Source organism: Schistocerca americana, chromosome 1 (genome assembly GCF_021461395.2).
Source record: "Schistocerca americana isolate TAMUIC-IGC-003095 chromosome 1, iqSchAmer2.1, whole genome shotgun sequence".
Classification (NCBI taxonomy): domain Eukaryota; kingdom Metazoa; phylum Arthropoda; class Insecta; order Orthoptera; family Acrididae; genus Schistocerca; species Schistocerca americana.
Genome location: NC_060119.1, coordinates 1,109,015,643 through 1,109,035,641, shown reverse-complemented (window position 1 = coordinate 1,109,035,641; position 19,999 = coordinate 1,109,015,643). Strand labels below are relative to the sequence as shown.

General features: G+C 37.7%; 1 protein-coding gene across 8 annotated transcripts in view; it reads left to right on the top strand.

Moving 5' to 3' along the window:
* The window catches only part of LOC124618523 (sorbin and SH3 domain-containing protein 1), a 935,475-nt gene extending 915,960 nt beyond the window's left edge, over positions 1-19,515 (top strand). For all 8 annotated transcript variants that reach the window (XM_047145356.1, XM_047145360.1, XM_047145359.1 and 5 more), the window contains 2 exons: positions 8,671-8,753; positions 16,617-19,515. In XM_047145356.1, the coding sequence (XP_047001312.1) occupies positions 8,671-8,753; positions 16,617-16,785 (252 nt within the window). In that variant the 3' untranslated portion in view covers positions 16,786-19,515. The remainder of the gene's footprint in view (positions 1-8,670; positions 8,754-16,616) is intronic.
* Positions 19,516-19,999: the final 484 nt, after the last annotated feature.

Genomic DNA, 19,999 nt, shown 5'->3' with positions numbered 1-19,999 from the left:
TTTGGTTGTTAATAACAAATTTCATAAGAGAGTATATATACTGAGAAGCTACTGTGAATATCCCTAGATCCTTAAATAAATGTCTGCAGGATGATCTTGGGTGGACTCCAGCTATTATTCTGATTACACATTTTTGTGCAATAAATACTTTATTCCTCAGTGATGAATTACCCCAAAATATGATGCCATATGAAAGCAATGAGTGAAAATAGGCGTAGTAAGCTAATTTACTAAGATGTTTATCACCAAAATTTGCAATTACCCTTATTGCATAAGTAGCTGAACTCAAACGTTTCAGCAGATCATCAATGTGTTTCTTCCAATTTAATCTCTCATCAGTGGACATACCTAAAAATTTGGAATATTCTACCTTAGCTATATGCTTCTGATTAAGGTCTATATTTATTAATGGCGTCATACCATTCACTGTACGGAACTGTATGTACTGTGTCTTATCAAAATTATGTGAGAGTCCGTTTACAAGGAACCACTTAGTAATTTTCTGAAAGACAGTATTGACAATTTCATCAGTTAATTCTTGTTTCTCAGGTGTGATTACTATACTTGTATCATCAGCGAAGAGAACTAACTTTGCCTCTTCATGAATATAGAATGGCAAGTCATTAATATATAATAAGAACAACAAAGGACCCAAGACTGACCCTTGTGGAACCCCATTCTTGATAGTTCCCCAGTTCGAGGAATGTGCTGATCTTTGCATGTTACGAGAACTACTTATTTCAACTTTCTGCACTCTTCCAGTTAGGTACGAATTAAACCATTTGTGCACTGTCCCACTCATGCCACAATACTTGAGCTTGTCTAGCAGAATTTCATGATTTACACAATCAAAAGCCTTTGAGAGATCACAAAAAATCCCAATGGGTGGTGTTCGGTTATTCAGATCATTCAAAATTTGACTGGTGAAAGCATATATGGCATTTTCTGTTGAAAAACCTTTCTGGAAACCAAACTGACATTTTGTTAGTATTTCATTTTTACAGATATGTGAAGCTACTCTTGAATGCATTACTTTCTCAAAAATTTTGGATAAAGCTGTTAGAAGGGAGATTGGACGGTAATTGTTGACATCAGATCTATCCCCCTTTTTATGCAAAGGTATAACAATAGCATATTTCAGTCTATCAGGGAAAATGCCCTGTTCCAGAGAGCTATTACACAGGTGGCTGAGAATCTTACTTATCTGTTGAGAACAAGCTTTTAGTATTTTGCTGGAAATGCCATCAATTCCATGTGAGTTTTTGCTTTTAAGCAAGTTTATTATTTTCCTAATTTCAGAGGGAGAAGTGGGTGAGATTTCAATTGTATCAAATTGCATAGGTATGGCCTCTTCCATTAACAGCCTAGCATCTTCTAATGAACACCTGGATCCTACTATATCCACAACATTTAGAAAATGATTATTAAAAATATTTTCAACTTCTGACTTTTTGTTCGTAAAGTTTTCATTCAATTTGATGGTAATACTGTCTTCCTCTGCTCTTGGTTGACCTGTTTCTCTTTTAATAATATTCCAAATTGTTTTAATTTTATTATCAGAGTTGCTGATTTCAGACATGATACACATACTCCTGGATTTTTTAATAACTTTTCTTAATATAACACAGTAGTTTTTATAATTTTTGATAGTGTCTGGGTCACTACTCTTTCTTGCTGTCAGATACATTTCCCTTTTCCGGTTACAAGATATTTTTATACCCTTAGTAAGCCATGGTTTGTTACAAGGTTTCTTACAAGTATATTTAACTATTTTCTTGGGGAAGCAGTTTTCAAATGCATTTACAAAAATGTCATGAAATAAATTATATTTTAAATTGGCATCAGGTTCACGGTACACCTCATCCCAGTCTAACTGCTGTAGGCTTTCCCTGAAATTTGCAATTGTTAAATCGTTGACTGAACGCACTACTTTGGAGGACTGTTTAGTATTGCTGAATGGAGCTATGTCATATATTGTAACTAGCTGTGCACCATGATCAGAAAGACCATTCTCAACAGGCTGAGCATTTATCTGGTTAAACTTATGTTGGTCTATAAAGAAGTTATCTATCAGTGAACTGCTATCCTTTACCACCCGAGTAGGAAAATCAATAACGGGTGTCAAATTGAAAGAACCGAGTAATACTTCAAGGTCATTTTTCCTATTACCCTCTTTCAGAGAATCTACATTGAAGTCCCCACAAATAATAATTTGCTTCCCCCTGCCTGACAGATAGCACAACAAGGAGTCCAAATTTTTCAGAAATAGATGAAAATTTCCTGATGGGGACCTATATACAGTTACAATTATAAATGTGCCTTTATTTAATTTAAGCTCACAGGCACATGCTTCTATATGTTTCTCTACACAAAACTTTTTTGTTTCTATACTTTTTGCACAATGATAACTTTTGACATAAATGGCAACTCCTCCTTTCTCCATATTTTCTCTCATTACATGTGCAGAGAGCTTATAACCACTTACATTTACCTTATTCATATTAGTAACAATGTGATGCTCAGACAGGCATAGTATATCTATTTCATTCTCAGCTTCTAAATCTTCTAAACAAACCAGAAGCTCATCTACTTTATTCTTTAAACTCCCAATATTTTGATGAAATATACTTACATTATTTTTAATTATACTTTTATGAGAACCTTTCCTTATTCTAACATTTGCAGCACTCTCCTGTCTGAGTTTCTCATTGTGCTTAGGCCTAGTTCCTATACCAGTGGTCACATGGTGTTCAGAGAGGCAGATTATGTCAATTGGGTTGGGTGACTTTAATTCATCAATGCAATTACCTAGGACTGAGATACAACTTGGTGCAGATAAAATTTCTCGTGATTGGTGAAAATTTATAATTGATAGCTGTGATTGGTGATCCAATGTGCTAGAATTGTGCTGTTTAATTTCTTTCCTAAACTGAAGATTTGTTTCAATCCTGACCTCTCGTAGAACTTGACATCTTTCTGTCTTACCTATCCTAAAAAAGGTGCTGCTCCAACACCTGTAACCACTGGTATTTTACCATTCATGGCAGTGCCTCCCCCCTTAAATTTCCTGCTATTACCCCAGCCAGTTTCCCCTTCCCTTTCCTGTTGAGATGTAGGCCGTGCCTGGTATAGTCCCACCTACTGAGATAATAAACAGGAACCACACCAATATGAGCCCCCGCACCCGACCCAAGCAGCCGTTCCAACTCCAAATTAACTCTCCCAACAGAAGAGTTCAAATGAGGCCGGTCATGGCGTCTCAGGACAGATACAAATTCAACATTGGTGTGTCTCGATGCCGACGCAATCTTTACCAGGTCACACTCTATACTGTACCCAGGATATCTGTCGATGCTGTTCCCTGGCCCTCCCACAATAACCACGGTGTCTTCCCTGGTAAATCCTTTACAGAGTGAACCTAAATCCTCTGTCACCTGATCCAGACTAGCACTTGGTTTGAAAAAATTTGTGACCTGGTATTCTGGTCCTAATTCCTCCTGCAGAAGTTGGCCTACACCTCTGGCGTGAGAACTGCCTAACAACAAAATTTTCTTCCTTTTCGATGACTTTCCTACATTCTTTTTCAATTTCCTATTGAAAGTTTGTTGTGTCCTGTCTACACCTACCTCTGCTTGAGGCTCATCAGTTTCTAACTGAAGCAACAGGTCAAACTTATTTTTGACATTCACCACAAAACTGTCAGACTTAGTTCTAGGCCTGTTCCTTCTGCTACCTGTTGCCACTTCCCACCTCTCTTTGCCCTTCTCCCTCCTTAACCTGTCCAGATCTTCCCTAGCCTGATCTAGCTCAGCCTGAAGGGCAGCAATTTTCCCCTCCTGTTCCACTATCTTCCTATCTCTGCTGCAAATCCTACATAACCACTGATGAGCCTGATCCACTTTCCCAACACCCACGCCACTGCAGTCCCCCCAGTGAAAAAAACTACTGCATCCATCACACCAAACCCCGGAACTAACAATTCTACAGCAAGTCAGGCACTTCTCACTCATGGCAAAAATAATACTTTAGCTAGAATAAATCAATTAAATTACCGAAAATCAAAAAAGACGTTACAAGAATTAAGCCTATTCACAAATGTATATAAGCAAGTTTCTGATCTAAAATTCCGCTGTTTTTCTGAGATCTGTATTAAAACAACGAAGGTATACGCTATTTATTATATATTTCACTCGATGGAATGAAAAAAGGACAATTAAACGAGATACTTTAACTTTGATTCTCCAAAAACGTTACGAGAATAGGCCTATAAACAAATGTATATAGGCAAGTTTCTGATATAAAGTTACGCTGTTTTTCTGAAGTCTGTATTAAAACAATGATGTTTTACGCTATTTACGGTAGTTTACTTATTTGTTACCGAGAAACTAGTTAAATTACCTTGAAACAAGAAACAAACACGTTTACAAAATTTAAGCCTAAGCGCGACTTCGCGAAGTTACGATCTTTTCGTGTTTTCTGAAAAAATACGCAAAAAAAAGTCAAACCTTTAACGGCAAGACTAAACGATACACTAATGCACGTCTTTAATTTGTTGTCAGCGTTAAACTAAATTATATTCCTGTCTAAATCACTTAACTTTCTGGAAATGGTTTCTGGCGTCACTTACTCGGGGGCCATCTTTATAGATGCACAAATGTAGTTCACAGATGAAGGAATAGTATGAATTACATTTTTCACAGCACTCTGTGCTTGAAAATACACGAAATTTCATGAAACACACGTATGTAATGCAGTCAGTGAAAGATAATGGAGAAATGACACAGAGAGCATGCTAAAGTTTTGAATGTAAATTTTTCGAACCTAGATTTTCAAAACAAATTTATCTGCCATATGTGATCTTTCTCAAACACTAAGGTAAAACTCAGAAGGAAGCTTATATACAGGGTGTTACAAAAAGGTATGGCCAAACTTTCAGGAAACATTCCTCACACACAAATAAAGAAAAGATGTTATGTGGACATGTGTCCGGAAACGCTTAATTTCCATGTTAGAGCTCATTTTAGTTCTTCCACCTACACTCAATGGATCACATTATCATGATTTCATACGGGATACTCTCCCTGTGCTGCTAGAACATGTGCCTTTACAAGTACGACACAACATGTGGTTCATGCACGATGGAGCTCCTGCACATTTCAGTTGAAGTGTTCGTACGCTTCTCAACAACAGATTCGGTGACCGATGGATTGGTAGAGGCGGACCAATTCCATGGCCTGCACGCTCTCCGGACCTTAACCCTCTTGACTTTCATTTATGGGGGCATTTGAAAGCTCTTGTCTACGCAACCCCGGTACCAAATGTAGAGACTCTTCATGCTCGTATTGTGGACGGCTGTGATACAATATGCCATTCTCCAGGGCTGCATCAGTGCATCAGGGATTCCATGCGATGGAGGGTGGATGCATGTATCCTCGCTAACGGAGGACATTTTGAACATTTCATGTAACAAAGTGTTTGAAGTCACACTGGTACATTCTGTTGCTGTGTGTTTCCATTCCATGATTAATGTGATTTGAAGAGAAGTGATAAAATGAGCTCTATCATGGAAAGTAAGCGTTTCCGGACACATGTCCACATAACATATTTTCTTTCTTTGTGGTGATTTCCCTAAATCACTCCAGGGAAATGCCGGAATGGTTCCTCTGAAAGGGCACGGCCGACTTCCTTCCCTAATCCGATGAGACCGATGACCATGCTGTCTGCTCTCCTTCCCCAAACCAACCAACCAACCTTTCTTTGTGTGTGAGGAATGTTTCCTGAAAGTTTGGCTGTACCTTTTTGTAACACCTTTTATGTGCAAAATTTGTGTATTTAGCACTTTGCTGTTTTTATGACAATTTCTACACTAACAAGCCAAAGATGAACCAGCAGAATCGGTATATTTGACTAAAACGTATTCCCTATTAAACTGCAATAAACTGTTTGTGCTTACCCAAATTAAATTTGGTATGGTAAAATTAAATGGAAAAAATGTTATTCTGAAAAATGGTGGTTCCTCCTCAGCTAAATGAAATAGCTGCTGTTTATCTGCTAGTGCTAGTGTCGGCACATTTACAATGAATAATGATACTTGCCATGCAACTGACAGCCAGATATTTGAATCTCAGTAATCAAATAATTTGTACAGGGTGTTTCAAAAATGACCGGTATATTTGAAACGGCAATACAAACTAAACGAGCAGCGATAGAAATACACCGTTTGTTGCAATATGCTTGGGACAACAGTACATTTTCAGGCAGACAAACTTTCGAAATTACAGTAGTTACAATTTTCAACAACAGATGGCACTGCGGTCTGGGAAACTCTATAGTATGATATTTTCCACATATCCACCATGCGTAGCAATAATATGGCGTAGTCTCTGAATGAAATTACCCGAAACCTTTAACAACGTGTCTGGCGGAATGGCTTCACATGCAGATGAGATGTACTGCTTCAGCTGTTCAATTGTTTCTGGATTCTGGCGGTACACCTGGTCTTTCAAGTGTCCCCACAGAAAGAAGTCACAGGGGTTCATGTCTGGCGAATAGGGAGGCCAATCCACGCCGCCTCCTGTATGTTTCGGATAGCTCAAAGCAATCACACAATCATCGAAATATTCATTCAGGAAATTAAAGACGTCGGCCGTGCGATGTGGCCGGGCACCATCTTGCATAAACCACGAGGTGTTCGCAGTGTCGTCTAAGGCAGTTTGTACCGCCACAAATTCACAAAGAATGTCCAGATAGCGTGATGCAGTAATCGTTTCGGATCTGAAAAATGGGCCAATGATTCCTTTGGAAGAAATGGCGGCCCAGACCAGTACTTTTTGAGGATGCAGGGACGATGGGACTGCAACATGGGGCTTTTCGGTTCCCCATATGCGCCAGTTCTGTTTATTGACGAAGCCGTCCAGGTAAAAATAAGCTTCGTCAGTAAACCAAATGCTGCCCACATGCATATCGCCGTCATCAATCCTGTGCACTATATCGTTAGCGAATGTCTTGTGCAGCAATGGTAGCGGCGCTGAGGGGTTGCCGCGTTTGAATTTTGTATGGATAGAGGTGTAAACTCTGGCGCATGAGACGATACGTGGACGTTGGCGTCATTTGGACCGCAGCTGCAACATGGTGAACGGAAACCCGAGGCCGCTGTTGGATCACCTGCTGCACTAGCTGCGCGTTGCCCTCTGTGGTTGCCGTACGCGGTTGCCCTACCTTTTCAGCACGTTCATCCGTCACGTTCCCTGTCCGTTGAAATTTTTCAAACAGATCCTTTATTGTATCGCTTTTTGGTCCTTTGGTTACATTAAACCTCCGTTGAAAACTTCGTCTTGTTGCAACAACACTGTGTTCTAGGCGGTGGAATTCCAACACCAGAAAAATTCTCTGTTCTAAGGAATAAACCATGTTGTCTACAGCACACTTGCATGTTGTGAACAGCACACGCTTACAGCAGAAAGACGACGTACAGAATGGTGCACCCACAGACTGCGTTGTCTTCTATATCTTTCACATCACTTGCAGCGCCATCTGTTGTTGAAAATTGTAACTACTGTAATTTCGAAAGTTTGTCCGCCTGAAAATGTACTGTTGTCCCAAGCATATTGCAACAAACGGTGTATTTCTATCGCTGCTCGTTTAGTTTTTATTGCCGTTTCAAATATACCGGTCATTTTTGAAACACCCTGTATGAGGGGCTATACTATATATTGTTATGTGAGATAGTAGTGTGTACAGACGAAGTGAGACACTGGCCTTGCTTTCAGGAAGACAGCAACTCAAATGCCCTTCCAGCCATCCAAATTCAGGTTTTCTGTTCTTTCCCTATATTGCTCAGACAAATGACACGATGGTTCCTTAGAAAGTGACATGGCCAGTTTCTTTCCCCAATTTCAACACCTCCAATGGTCCTGTCATCAACAGAACATTAAACGTTAATCTTTTTTTCCCCCTTTGCACCAGAATAGAGAACACTGTTCTGAATCCTAGACAAGAAGGCAAAGCCAACATGTAAACTGATTTTTCTGTTTTGCATTGTGATTGTGTAAACTGGAATTCAAATGAACCTGATCTCCATTATCAGTAACAAATATCATTAAAGAGTAAGTGTACTAGGAAGTGAGTGTGAGACTTCTAATATCATCGAGGAGGCCTTTCCAAAATGTGAGGTTATCTACTTTAAACAGTAGTCTTACTGATCAGTCATTCATTTGTCACTTGATTGTGTGGTGGTTTGTCTGTTCTTCTTCATTACATACTTGTAGCTGTTTCAAAATATGCTTCTTTCCCGAGAATCATATTAGTATTATACTAAGTCACCATTCTGTTTTAATTCTAAACCCCTAGCAATTGCAATTTAAATGTCCCATTATTGTTTGTTGTTTGCATTTTCAGTTCATCATAATTATGACCGCCGGCTGTGATAGGGAACGAAACAGTTTTAGAATTAAAGCACATCTTCTCAGCAGAAAACATGGCCGACCATTTACATGATTTCTTAAGTTTTTTCATCGGCATGCAGTGTTCAATGTCTCTCTCCCTCTCTCTCTCTCTCTCTCTCTCTCTCTCTTTCTCTTTCTGTCTCTCAACATTTTATAGATGTGACCTGTTTCAGAAAGTTTCTGATTATGTTGAGTACAGCTTTAATCTGCTTCATGTAAATTTCAGCCAAGACAAGCCCAGCCACCTAAGCAGCCAGTGGCCCCTGTCAACCAAACACTTCACATCGATACGCATTCAGAGCCTGTTCCGTGAGTATTCTGTTCATGCACGTACTTTAAGTTGTCACGCGTTTATGTATTGAAGAGAATATATAATATGCATCCTCATTAAATTTTTTGTCATGCACTAGCTTCTTATCAAGTGTTGCCCAGTTGTATTACAGACTCTCTCTCTCTCTCTCTCTCTCTCTCTCTCTCTCTCTCTCTCTCTCTCACTCACTCTCATGTACGCCTTGGAAACTACACATATCCTGATTCTAAAAATGAAGCCCGCTTAGTTGTATCACATACTATTTCTTTCAAAATTAATACCTTCAAACTTTTTTTTATTTTAATATCTTACATACAATGTTTTAATGCTCCACAATAATATTTATTAGTCTGTTGCTTTATTTATTTAACTATATTTTGTGCCGGCAAGAACCATGACACCATTACAACAGTGCAATCTATTGAAATAAATCTACTTCAAGGAACTAGTTGACTTTTTAATGGCAGATGGCAGCACATCCTAAGCTGCTTACACCGTTTTGTATTGTGAATTTATCTACACAGGTAATAATAGTTATTCTATAAAGCAAGGAATTAACATATAATACTGCCATTTTGCTATCTTTTTCATATGTAATTCATTATAGAATAATGGAAAGGAGGTGTTGTGTAAATAATCCAATTACATATTGCTATATTTGTGGTAGTTTTATTGTGAAGAAGCAGAGGTAAAAAATAACCTCATTTTGTAACAAAACCTAACAAGGCATACTATAATTGAACTAGATCAGTCGAGGTGCTGGGCACCTCATATTGTGTGCAATGTTTGTGTTGAAGACCTATGAAATTGGAGGAAATGGAAGAAACAGTCACCAAGTTTGGGAATACTAATGGTGTGGCATGAGTGTCAAAAGCACAGCACTGACTGTTCATGCCATGTGAAGGGTGTTAATGCAAAGAACAAAAAAGGATTATATATCCAAACTTGCCATCCACTATTAGACAAGTAGCACATAGTCCTGGTATTCTTATGCCTAAGCCACCTGCAGACAGTAGTGTACTTGATTTCAGATACATCCAGTAACAGTAAAAAAATTTAAAAAAAATAAAAACACAAAAAAATATAAAAAGTTGTTATATTAACTTAAGTATGTTGTTAAATTAACTTAATTATGTCATGTATTGGAAAATTTGACTCGTTCCACATCATTACAAAATATCGTATTCATGATCCATGGAACTAGTATTAATCTAATCTAATCTATGTCCGATGTGTTCCTTCCTGAAACATCAAATCTGCCACGACCATTGTCACAAGCCAAGTTAAATGATATAATAAGGCAATTAAATCTTCCAAAGGATGCAGCTGAGCTATTAGGTTCCAGACTACAGGAAAACTGCTTACTTGCAGGTGATACATCATTGTCTTTTTACAGGAATAGAGAAAAAAGGAAATATAGCTTACTGTAATGACATTCCAAACTTAATGAATAAAATGGGTTCTGTTAACTATTATCCAAATAAATGGAGACTATTTATCAATTCTAGCAGAAGAAACATTAAGGGTGTGCTTTTACACAATGGTAATGCTCTGTCTTCGGTTCCAGTAGCATACTCAATGCAGCTGAAGGATGTTGTGTGGAGGCTTGACAGTAATCCGTATGATATTACCCCAGCAATAGGGATTCACGAAACATCCATGTTATTTGTGCAAGTGGGATAGTAGAACACATTGGAAAAGATAAAGTGCAACATGAGGTAGTTATAACATAATAAGGTGTAGCCTAGTGAACCCTAAGAAGTTTCTTTTGCCACCTCTTCATATAAAACTTGGTGTAATGAAACAATTTGTGAAAGTTCCTGACGAAGATGGTAATTGTCATAAATATCTCAGCAACAAACTTTCTGCCCTGTCTGAAGCCAAAATTAAAGGAGAATTCTTTATGGGTCCTCAGATCAGAGCTTTAGCTAAAAACACTACATTTGAAGCTATTATTATTTCTAAAGAGAAAATTGCTTACAATTAATGTAAAAAGGGTACACACAATTTCCTAGGAAACAATAAACACCATGAATATGTCAAAATTGTAAGCAACATGTTACAGAACCTGAGAACATTGGGATACAACATGAACCTTAAAGTACACTTTCTGTTTTCACATTTTCCTGACAACCTGAGGGCAGTCAGTGAAGAACAAGGGGATTTTCACTTGATTTTCAAGTCAACTTCCTTATCAGCGCTCTAATCTCCATAAGAATAACACTGCCGGAAGTTGCGCAATCTTGATTTTCCAGCAACAGAGACTAGTAAAAATATATAGGCGCGCTCGAGCGGCTAAGTCCGTCGTAACGTCGTTGCGCAATCAGCAACTTGATTTTCCAGCAACACGGGCCTAGTAAATCTAGGGCCCATGTTGCCCGGCTGCCTCGCTCAGCGACTAAGTCCCACTCAAGGTCACCCGCCTTACACAGCAGCATAAGGCTAAGTCACACAGCCATGAAATAGTATACAGTAATATCACCTTGTACTTTAATATAATTTGATAAAGTACCATCAATCTTGGCCCAAACATTCACTCTTTCGTTAGCATTAACACGTCTCCTGTTTCTTGTATATAATGAAAATGGTTTATCAGTATGTACCACACCAGTTCCATAGTTCCTATCACCCTGTACACCAATAGAAAAGGTGCGATAGGCTATAATGTCTCTGTCATAGTACGACTCCAATCCTTGTAATGCTTTATCACTACCTCGTACTACAGCAAGTGTTAACCATGAATTACCAGGAACAAGTTCAGTAGTCGTACATGAAAAATTAATCTTGCTGTAGTACGAGGTAGTGATAAAGCATTACAAGGATTGGAGTCGTACTATGACAGAGACATTATAGCCTATCGCACCTTTTCTATTGGTGTACAGGGTGATAGGAACTATGGAACTGGTGTGGTACATACTGATAAACCATTTTCATTATATACAAGAAACAGGAGACGTGTTAATGCTAACGAAAGAGTGAATGTTTGGGCCAAGATTGATGGTACTTTATCAAATTATATTAAAGTACAAAGGATGATGGGAAACTTAGGTGATTGCAGATTACTGCTGGATGCTGGATAGGGATTCTTTGAAAAAACAGAAGAGGGAATGTAAGAAACAAACATTTTATACCAAATGAATAAGATTATACTTATATGCTGTTCGTAAAACAAACGGAAATGTGAAAATTGGTGATAAAAAACCTCAGAAGTTCACTTAACAATGGAAATAATCAAGTTTTTGACAATACAGTAGAGCGTCGATTATCCGAACGTCGGTCAACCGAACGACTGCTTAACCGAACTGTGTACTCGCTCGCACCTGTTACTCTCCCACCCTACCGTCCATCATCCCCCTCACTCCCAAACCAAGTTTCCCACAGTAGTCACCGCACTGGGCCACCGCTGGCGGAACATTGCTTCTAATGGGGCCTTCACAAGGCGCTGCTGAACGGCCAAGCTGCCAGTCACTGTGTTTCAACAATCAGCACACTTCTGTCGGCTCGGCACTGGCAGTAGAAGTAGCGGCAGTATCAGAGCTGTTCACAGCAACAGCTGCGCCAGCTTATAGAGTTGAGGCGTGCCGCTCCGCACAGTTTGAAGGATTGCGCGCCGCCAAAAAGAGCTTCTCAAGGTGCAAACAGTCACCTTCTGTTCTCTGTTACGACCACTTGTGTGCTGCTGTGTGAAGAAGTGAACTTGATGATACAAAATGCTTAAATGTAAACGTGTTGTCCTTTCTATGAGGGACAAGTACGAGATTATTACTATATATTCCTACTGAAGTTGCCTTTGTCTGTTACTTTGTAATACTAAAAGACATGCCTGTTTTTATGAATAAATTTACAGTAGAGTACTTCTTTTTGGCAAATAAACATGCACAGTTTGATTATCCGAACAAACCAGTTTTCTGAACACCCATGTCCTCCAATTACTTCGGATAATCAACGCTCTACTGTATAATGCAATTGGATGGATTAAAAAAGTCTACTCACCAAGTGGCAGCACTAGATCACACACATAAAAAGGTTTTGGAGCCAGTGGCTCCTTCTTCCAGCAGAAGGGTGAAGTGTTGGAGGGGAAGGAAGAGGGATGAAGAAAAAGGCTGGAGAGGTTAAGGAAAAGGGGTGGAGTTTGGAAAAGTCACCCGGAACCCTGGGTTCTGGGTGACTTTTCCAAATTCTACCTCTTTCCCTAAACTTCTCTGGTCCTTCTCCTTCACCCCTTTTCCTTCCCCTTCAACCCTTTTCTGGAAGGAGGAGCCATTGGCTCTAAAAGCTCTCATAAGTAAAACCTTTCTTTGCGTGTGTTCTCCTGCCGCTGCTTGGTGATTAGATTCACATGTTCATTTGTATGAAGGCTTACCCAAAAAGCTATATATTTTCAAGTTGTCTAAAAAACAACCTTACCCACTTCAAAATACTCTCCATTACAACTAATACATTTGTCCCACTGGTGCTTTCACTGTTTGATACATTTTTTTAGTTATCTGTAAAAATGGCTGACAACTCCTCGCTTGATATTTTCTCGGCTTCTTCAGTGGTATCAAATCGGTGTCCTTTCATGCCCCTTTTCATGTGTGGAAATAAGAAAAAGTGATATGGAACCAAGTCAGGCAAGTAAGGTGCATGAAGCAGTGGAACCATGCCATTTTAAGCCAAGAACTGTCTAACAGAGATGGCTGTGTGTGCAGGTGCATTATCATGTTGGAAGAACCAATTTCCTGTCTGCCACAAATTGGGTCTTCTTTGATGATCACTGTTGTGCAATCTTCTTGAAACTTCCAAATAAAAGGTTTGATTGACAATCTGACATGGGGGAACACACTCTGAATGAAATATGCCTTTGGTAAATCAGCATTTTTTTAAGGTTTGACTTGACTAGGCAATATTTTTTTGACGGGATGACAATGACGTCTTCAGTTAGCTTGGCTGTTGCTATCTTTCTGGCTCATAACCGTAGCACTATGACACATCACCAGTAATGACCTTTGACAGAAAATCTGGTTCAGTTTCAAGCTGTTGTATCAAAGCACAACATGTTTCAGCTCTACATTCCTTTTGATTTTCAGTCAGAACCCTAGTAACAAACTTGGCAGCTACCCTTTTTCATTCTCAGATCATCCATTATAATTTGCTGAAATGAACTCCAAGATAACACACTAATCTCTGACAGCTGATTAGTTGTCTGTCGATGGTCTGTGAGCACAAACTCCTAATTTTTTTCAAAACTTTTATCAATTTGGGCAGTTGATAGAAGTCCAGAGTGAGGTTTGTCATCAGCTGAAATGTTGCCAATTTTAAATTGAGCAGACTACTTATACACTTTAGTTTTTCCCATAGCATGATCTTGGTAAGCTGTTTTCAACATTAAATCAGTTTCAGCAGCATTTTTACTGAGTAGAAAAAATATTGCTACGCAAGCTCTGTCCACAGCAATGTTATTCCAGTTTTCATGTAGATACCTAACGTGATGGAGAAGAATGAAGGTCATTCTTGAAATTAGCAGAATTGAAATATTAAGACTCACCTTTTGTATGTAAAATGGTTCTCAGTGAGTTTTAATATGTAGATCTGAGTAATTTTGGTATTTTCGCTGCGTGAGAAATCCATTGTGATACCAACAGCTTCAAATGAGGTGCCTCCCCTTGGACACCATGCAGCTAGAGCAATGACCACCTCAATGGCCACTGCCTATAGTCCCAATGCCCCCGAATGGACAGGTGCAGAGAGGTAACAGCCTGAGCATCAATAGAATGTTCCCACCACACTGGTACCTGATGATCTCCCATATGGATTGGCTATGATGGTGGGTACTTGGTGAACATACACACAAGGCCCGCACTTCTGTAAAAAAAATTTGAAAAGGTGGAGGTCAAATCCAGAAGTGGGAACTGAAAATGAATTAATTGAAATAAATGGTGTTAAATGAATGGATAAAATGGGAAAAGCCATAATCAGTGTCCTACAAACAAGCTAGAGACCAAGTCGGGGATAACATATAGCCAGAGAATAAGATTGCAGCACAGGAAAGGAAGCAGCACTGCATTGGCTTGAGGCCCTATTGCCACCATGCACAAACTTACAAAGGAGTTGTGAGCCCCTGGGAGACTTCCCCTGCTGGTGGCAGGCATTGCATAAGCTCATGTATGGGAATGTGCACCATACTGGAAGTGATTGTACTCTTCAAGAACTCAGGATTTGAGATTCCTAATACGTACAAGGAACATCACGTCAGAGTCAGAGGATCCATTCTGATTGCAGTGTCCTCTGGTGCATGGTCTACAGTGATGCAGTGTTGTTTATCATGACAGAACTTCACCTTGCTGTCCTCTGAAGATTTAGATCTTTTTGTAAGTCTCTTCAGGAATAAATACCTGATATCTATGCAACTTAGCATATGCTTCATCACATATTATATCATATCTACTATGATGTAAATAGGTAGATTAAAAATCTACTCAAGAAGAAATGGCAGGAGAACACACATATAAAGGTTTGAAATTTGCTATCTTTCAGAACCAGGGGCTCCTTCTTCTTGCACTTCTGACAGAAGGGTTGAATGGTAAAGAAGAGGGGTGAAGGAAAAGGACTGACGAGGTTTAGAATATAGGAAGAGTTCATAAAAGTTACCCAGAATCCTGGGTCAAGGGAGACTTATTGTACATCCAGAACTCTGGGTCAGGGGAAACTTATTGGACACCCAGAACCCCAGGTCAGGGGGGGAGACTTACCAAGTGAAGAAGATGACAGATTCAAAGAACTTAAGCCGCAGTGCACATGTTGACTTCCTATCAAATAAATTAAGCTGTTTTGCCTACTGATGTGGGTACATGAAAAATAACATATCATAGTTATTCTGAATCTGTCATAAGTTACAGTGCAGATTTCAGGCATATTTTGGATACTGAAGATGGAGAAGAAAATGGTCAGATACATGTGTACTGAACAGCTAATTATTCATAATGTTGGGAACTATAAATCCTAAGTGTTTCCTCCCGATACATTTACAAAATTATTATCTTTTTATAAGGCAGGCAAAAATTATTTGAGGAGAATTATTTTAACCACACATACAACATGAGAAACAAAGAGACTTATTAAGCTTCCCTCAAACCAGTTTGAAATTATGTGCACATTCTCCCTAGTATATGGGCGTGATAATATAGCAAAATAAATTAATAGGCATAAAAATACTTAATATAAAGCCAGATCCTCTAAAAATAAAGTTGCAGGTGATTCTATGGGACTGATATAAACAAGGTGGAACATCGCACTAGTTTTTTTCTTACAGCAAATTTGTATTATTATTAGGATCCTAATCTTAGCATAAGCTATTTTCTGTTTGTGGTGAAGTCTTACTACAAATTATTGAGGTGTCACCTAGACCCGACTCAAATGACTTATATTACACAAGATAATTAGAATAATAAATCACAAATCACAATACTACAAAATCTTTTTCCTGTACTGATACTGTCATAGATGCATTTCCATTCAATTTATTTTGTTGCTAGTTAGGTATGTGGGTACCATAAATTTTGTCACTTAAGAAGTTGTCAATGATTAACTAAATTCCCATTGTCAATCTGGTGTATCTTCAAAAAGTGTTGGAACTGTTGTTGTAGTTTTGGTTGGTGGAGGAGGTTTCTCTTAACCAGAGGGGATTTTGGTGGGGGGAGGGAGGTTTGTGTTTTACTAAACCCTCAACTGTCTATTATTTCAGGGTGTAAACCAAATCTCATTTTAAACTGTCATTGTTCCGGAACTAGGCCTCATTTTATGTTTGCATATATGTCCAAGATTTGAATGTTAATTTTTTACAACTCAAGTTTCTAATAGTACTTGATACTTTCTCTTTACAGCTACAAGGCTCTATATAACTACAGACCTCAAAATGAGGATGAACTGGAATTGAGAGAGGGCGATACTGTCTATGTTATGGAAAAATGTGATGATGGCTGGTATGTTGGTTCTAGCCAAAGAACTGGTTTCTTTGGAACTTTCCCTGGTAACTATGTGGAAAGATTGTAAGTTGATGTGGAATCTGAGAGTTTATATGAAGAACTACTTTTTCTGTAGATAGTGAACATACTAACTGGCATTTTACCCACTGTACTGCCATCATAGTCTGCCCATCAGCAAATACAGAAATGACCTTTATGTAAATAAATAAGTAACCACTGATTTGTGCTTGTCAAATAAAATGATTATCATTAGATCAGAAACTTTTTTAATGTTGAAGTATGCATGAAAGTACTCTTTGTTTCAGTATTTTCATGAAAATACTGTATATTATGTGCTGTAAAATTTTTTATATACCAAAGAGATTCAAATTAACAGCTACTATATGTAGCTGGTCACTCATAGTAACTCATTACATCTACAGGGATAGTTTTAACTGACTGTGTTATCTAGCTTCTTAGCTTAAGATACTACAGAATTTGTCAGTGCTTACATGTTAATTGAAATTGTTGATATGTGGAATGTAATATGTTATTTATAACTTATGGACATGCAACAGAGTAATTGTTATTTTGCATAATCAAGTTATTAGACAAAAGGATCTGCACAGTATCTGCCTGATGGTGAAATGACAATACTTAAACACAACTACTACAAAAATACTTCCTCTATCAAGTGTTTCCTTAAACTTCACCATTATAAGAACTTCAAACTATAAGACCCTCTCTGTAAACATATATTAAAAGCATTCAAAATGAAATATAAGGTATGCACAGGAAGCAATGTACATTTCTCTGTTACTTTGAGGTATAAACCAAATATCATTTTAAGTTGTCATTGCTCCATTGAATCTTTCTGCAGAAACAATAACAATAGTATAAGTAATAAAACTGCAAATTCACATACAAAAATGTAGTATTTGAAATCCTTCCTATGTCTGAATTTGACTAAATGAAACAGAGCAAAGCATTTCATGGTCAGGTATGTGCAGATTTACTAGTTGCATAGCTCTCAAGTAAACGAAATTGTGCTTCAACAAATTGTATTATATGTTGTGCTTCCAGTTTTTTTTTTCAGAAAGAAATAATATATACATTGTATGAGAATGAAACTATTTTGTAACTTGGATGTAACTGGTTGGCCATAGACAATATAATTCAATTTTTATTTTTTGGGGAATATGCTCATGAAAGAACATACTAGCAATTGACAATGATTTAGATACTATTTACTGAAAGTTTTAAAGTTGATTTTCCATACCAAGTAAATTGTTGCAATTATTTTATGATGATATTGTATAGACTAATGCAATTTTTTGACTTCTAGCCTAAAAAAAGACAAGTCATTTTGGAGCCACATGTAGAGTAAAATGTTACCCTGATTCCAAAGTAATATTTATATATATATATATATATTTGTAAGTGACACCAAGTCACATAATATTTCAGGGCATTTGAATGGTTTCAATATTGTGCATCACAGTATACTCAGTGAGCCCAGTGTACACTAATATATATGCAGCAGTAACTTCCAATTTAAAGAATCTGCCTGGCAACAGACTATAACAATAATCCTGCACTACTTACACATTTATATTCTTACTACAGCAGAGATAAAAGTTAAAGTTTCCATACTGTAACATCAGAGGTATTAGTTGAGTTGTTAACTTACCTGTACAACAAAAATTTCAGTTTTGTATCAGTCCTGAAGCTGTATTATCCCTCAATACAACTATGAAAATTACTGTTAATTTTCTTTAAGTTCTGTAGCATCCAACTTGTTAACATTTTTGTGAATAGTGTTAAATTGTGAGAAATGCTTCTTCACTTATACTTCTAGTCATTAGCCAAAGGATTTACACAACCAGTTACTAAGAAGCCTAATTAAGTTGTTGTTATCAAATGGTTTGGTGATTTACACCTATTAGGCCAACTGAGCACCACAGGCATCAGCTCAAGATATGTTAACATCAGTGTCAATGTGGTCCGAAACCTGAGGCAAAATTACATTTCTTTTACAGCCATGCTAATTAAGCAAAGCACTATTCATGTCAGTTTGTGTGTGTTATTGACATTGTATTAGATGCAGAAGCTGGAAGTGTAAAATTCAAGAAACATAGCAGTGCCTTTAACAAAAAAATAACCTACCAGGTAGTTGATAAATAATTTGTTATTATTGTAACATACTTAGCAAACACCAAAATAAGATAATCATGGTTTTTCACCAACAACTCGAACCATTAATTAACACAGAGAGGAACATATTTTCTGCCATATTTTGTCTTTCTGGTAATGAAAACAAAGATCTTATTTTGTACCAGTTAGAACATAGCAACAGAAAGTAACTATGGAAAAACCGTTTGGTTTCTCTTGATCAGTTATATATAGAAGTTGTAATGGAACAGTTATATCTCCAGCAAATTCAGAACACAAATTTAAAAAAACTGCTATGAAGAATTTAATGCTTCGTTGCTAAGTTTACCAGTTAAAATGTATTTTTGTAGAAAATATGATTGACAGGTAATCCTCTCAGATGCACTTTTGTTAATTAATACAGATATTTAGGGCTTAAAATGAGGTAATTTCTTGATGCTCTAAAACTCTCTTGGCCACATTTTAAATGAAATAATTAGTGAGAACAAATTATTGTTAATTATTATGTTTATACCAAAATGAGAAACCAAATCAGTAATAAATGCCATCATCATATCATTTTATACAAGTTGTCACTACCTTAAAGCATGTCATAAATCCTGTGTCAGAACTGTAATTAATAAAGTGGCTAAATAAAATTGTCTAATGACTTGAAATAATTTTGTTTAGGAGATTATATGGAGGAATGAGACTAGCATGTGTGACACAAGTTTAAAATATGAGCTGCTTTTCTTTCATGTGAAACCTTCATCCATACAAAAGGATTAAATTTTATGTGGAACTCAAGAAAATCTATACAGAGGCACACCAAATAATGCAGGAAGCATATGGTGATGAGCACTTAGTCCATACTTGGTGTTACAAATGTTTCACACAGTTTGAAAATGGATGCCCTTTTTTTGATGTCTACTGATGATGCTCATGCCAGGAACATCAACGAAACTGTGCATGCCAATTCATGACTGACTGTCCAAGAGATTGCAGAAGAATGTAACATTTCTGTTAGAGCATGTCATGAAATCCTGACACAGCATCTTGGAATGCATCATGTTGCCACCAAGTTTATCCCACGGCTCATGCATCAAGACCACAAAGACCTTCTTCATGCGATCTCTGAAGAGCTTTTGGAT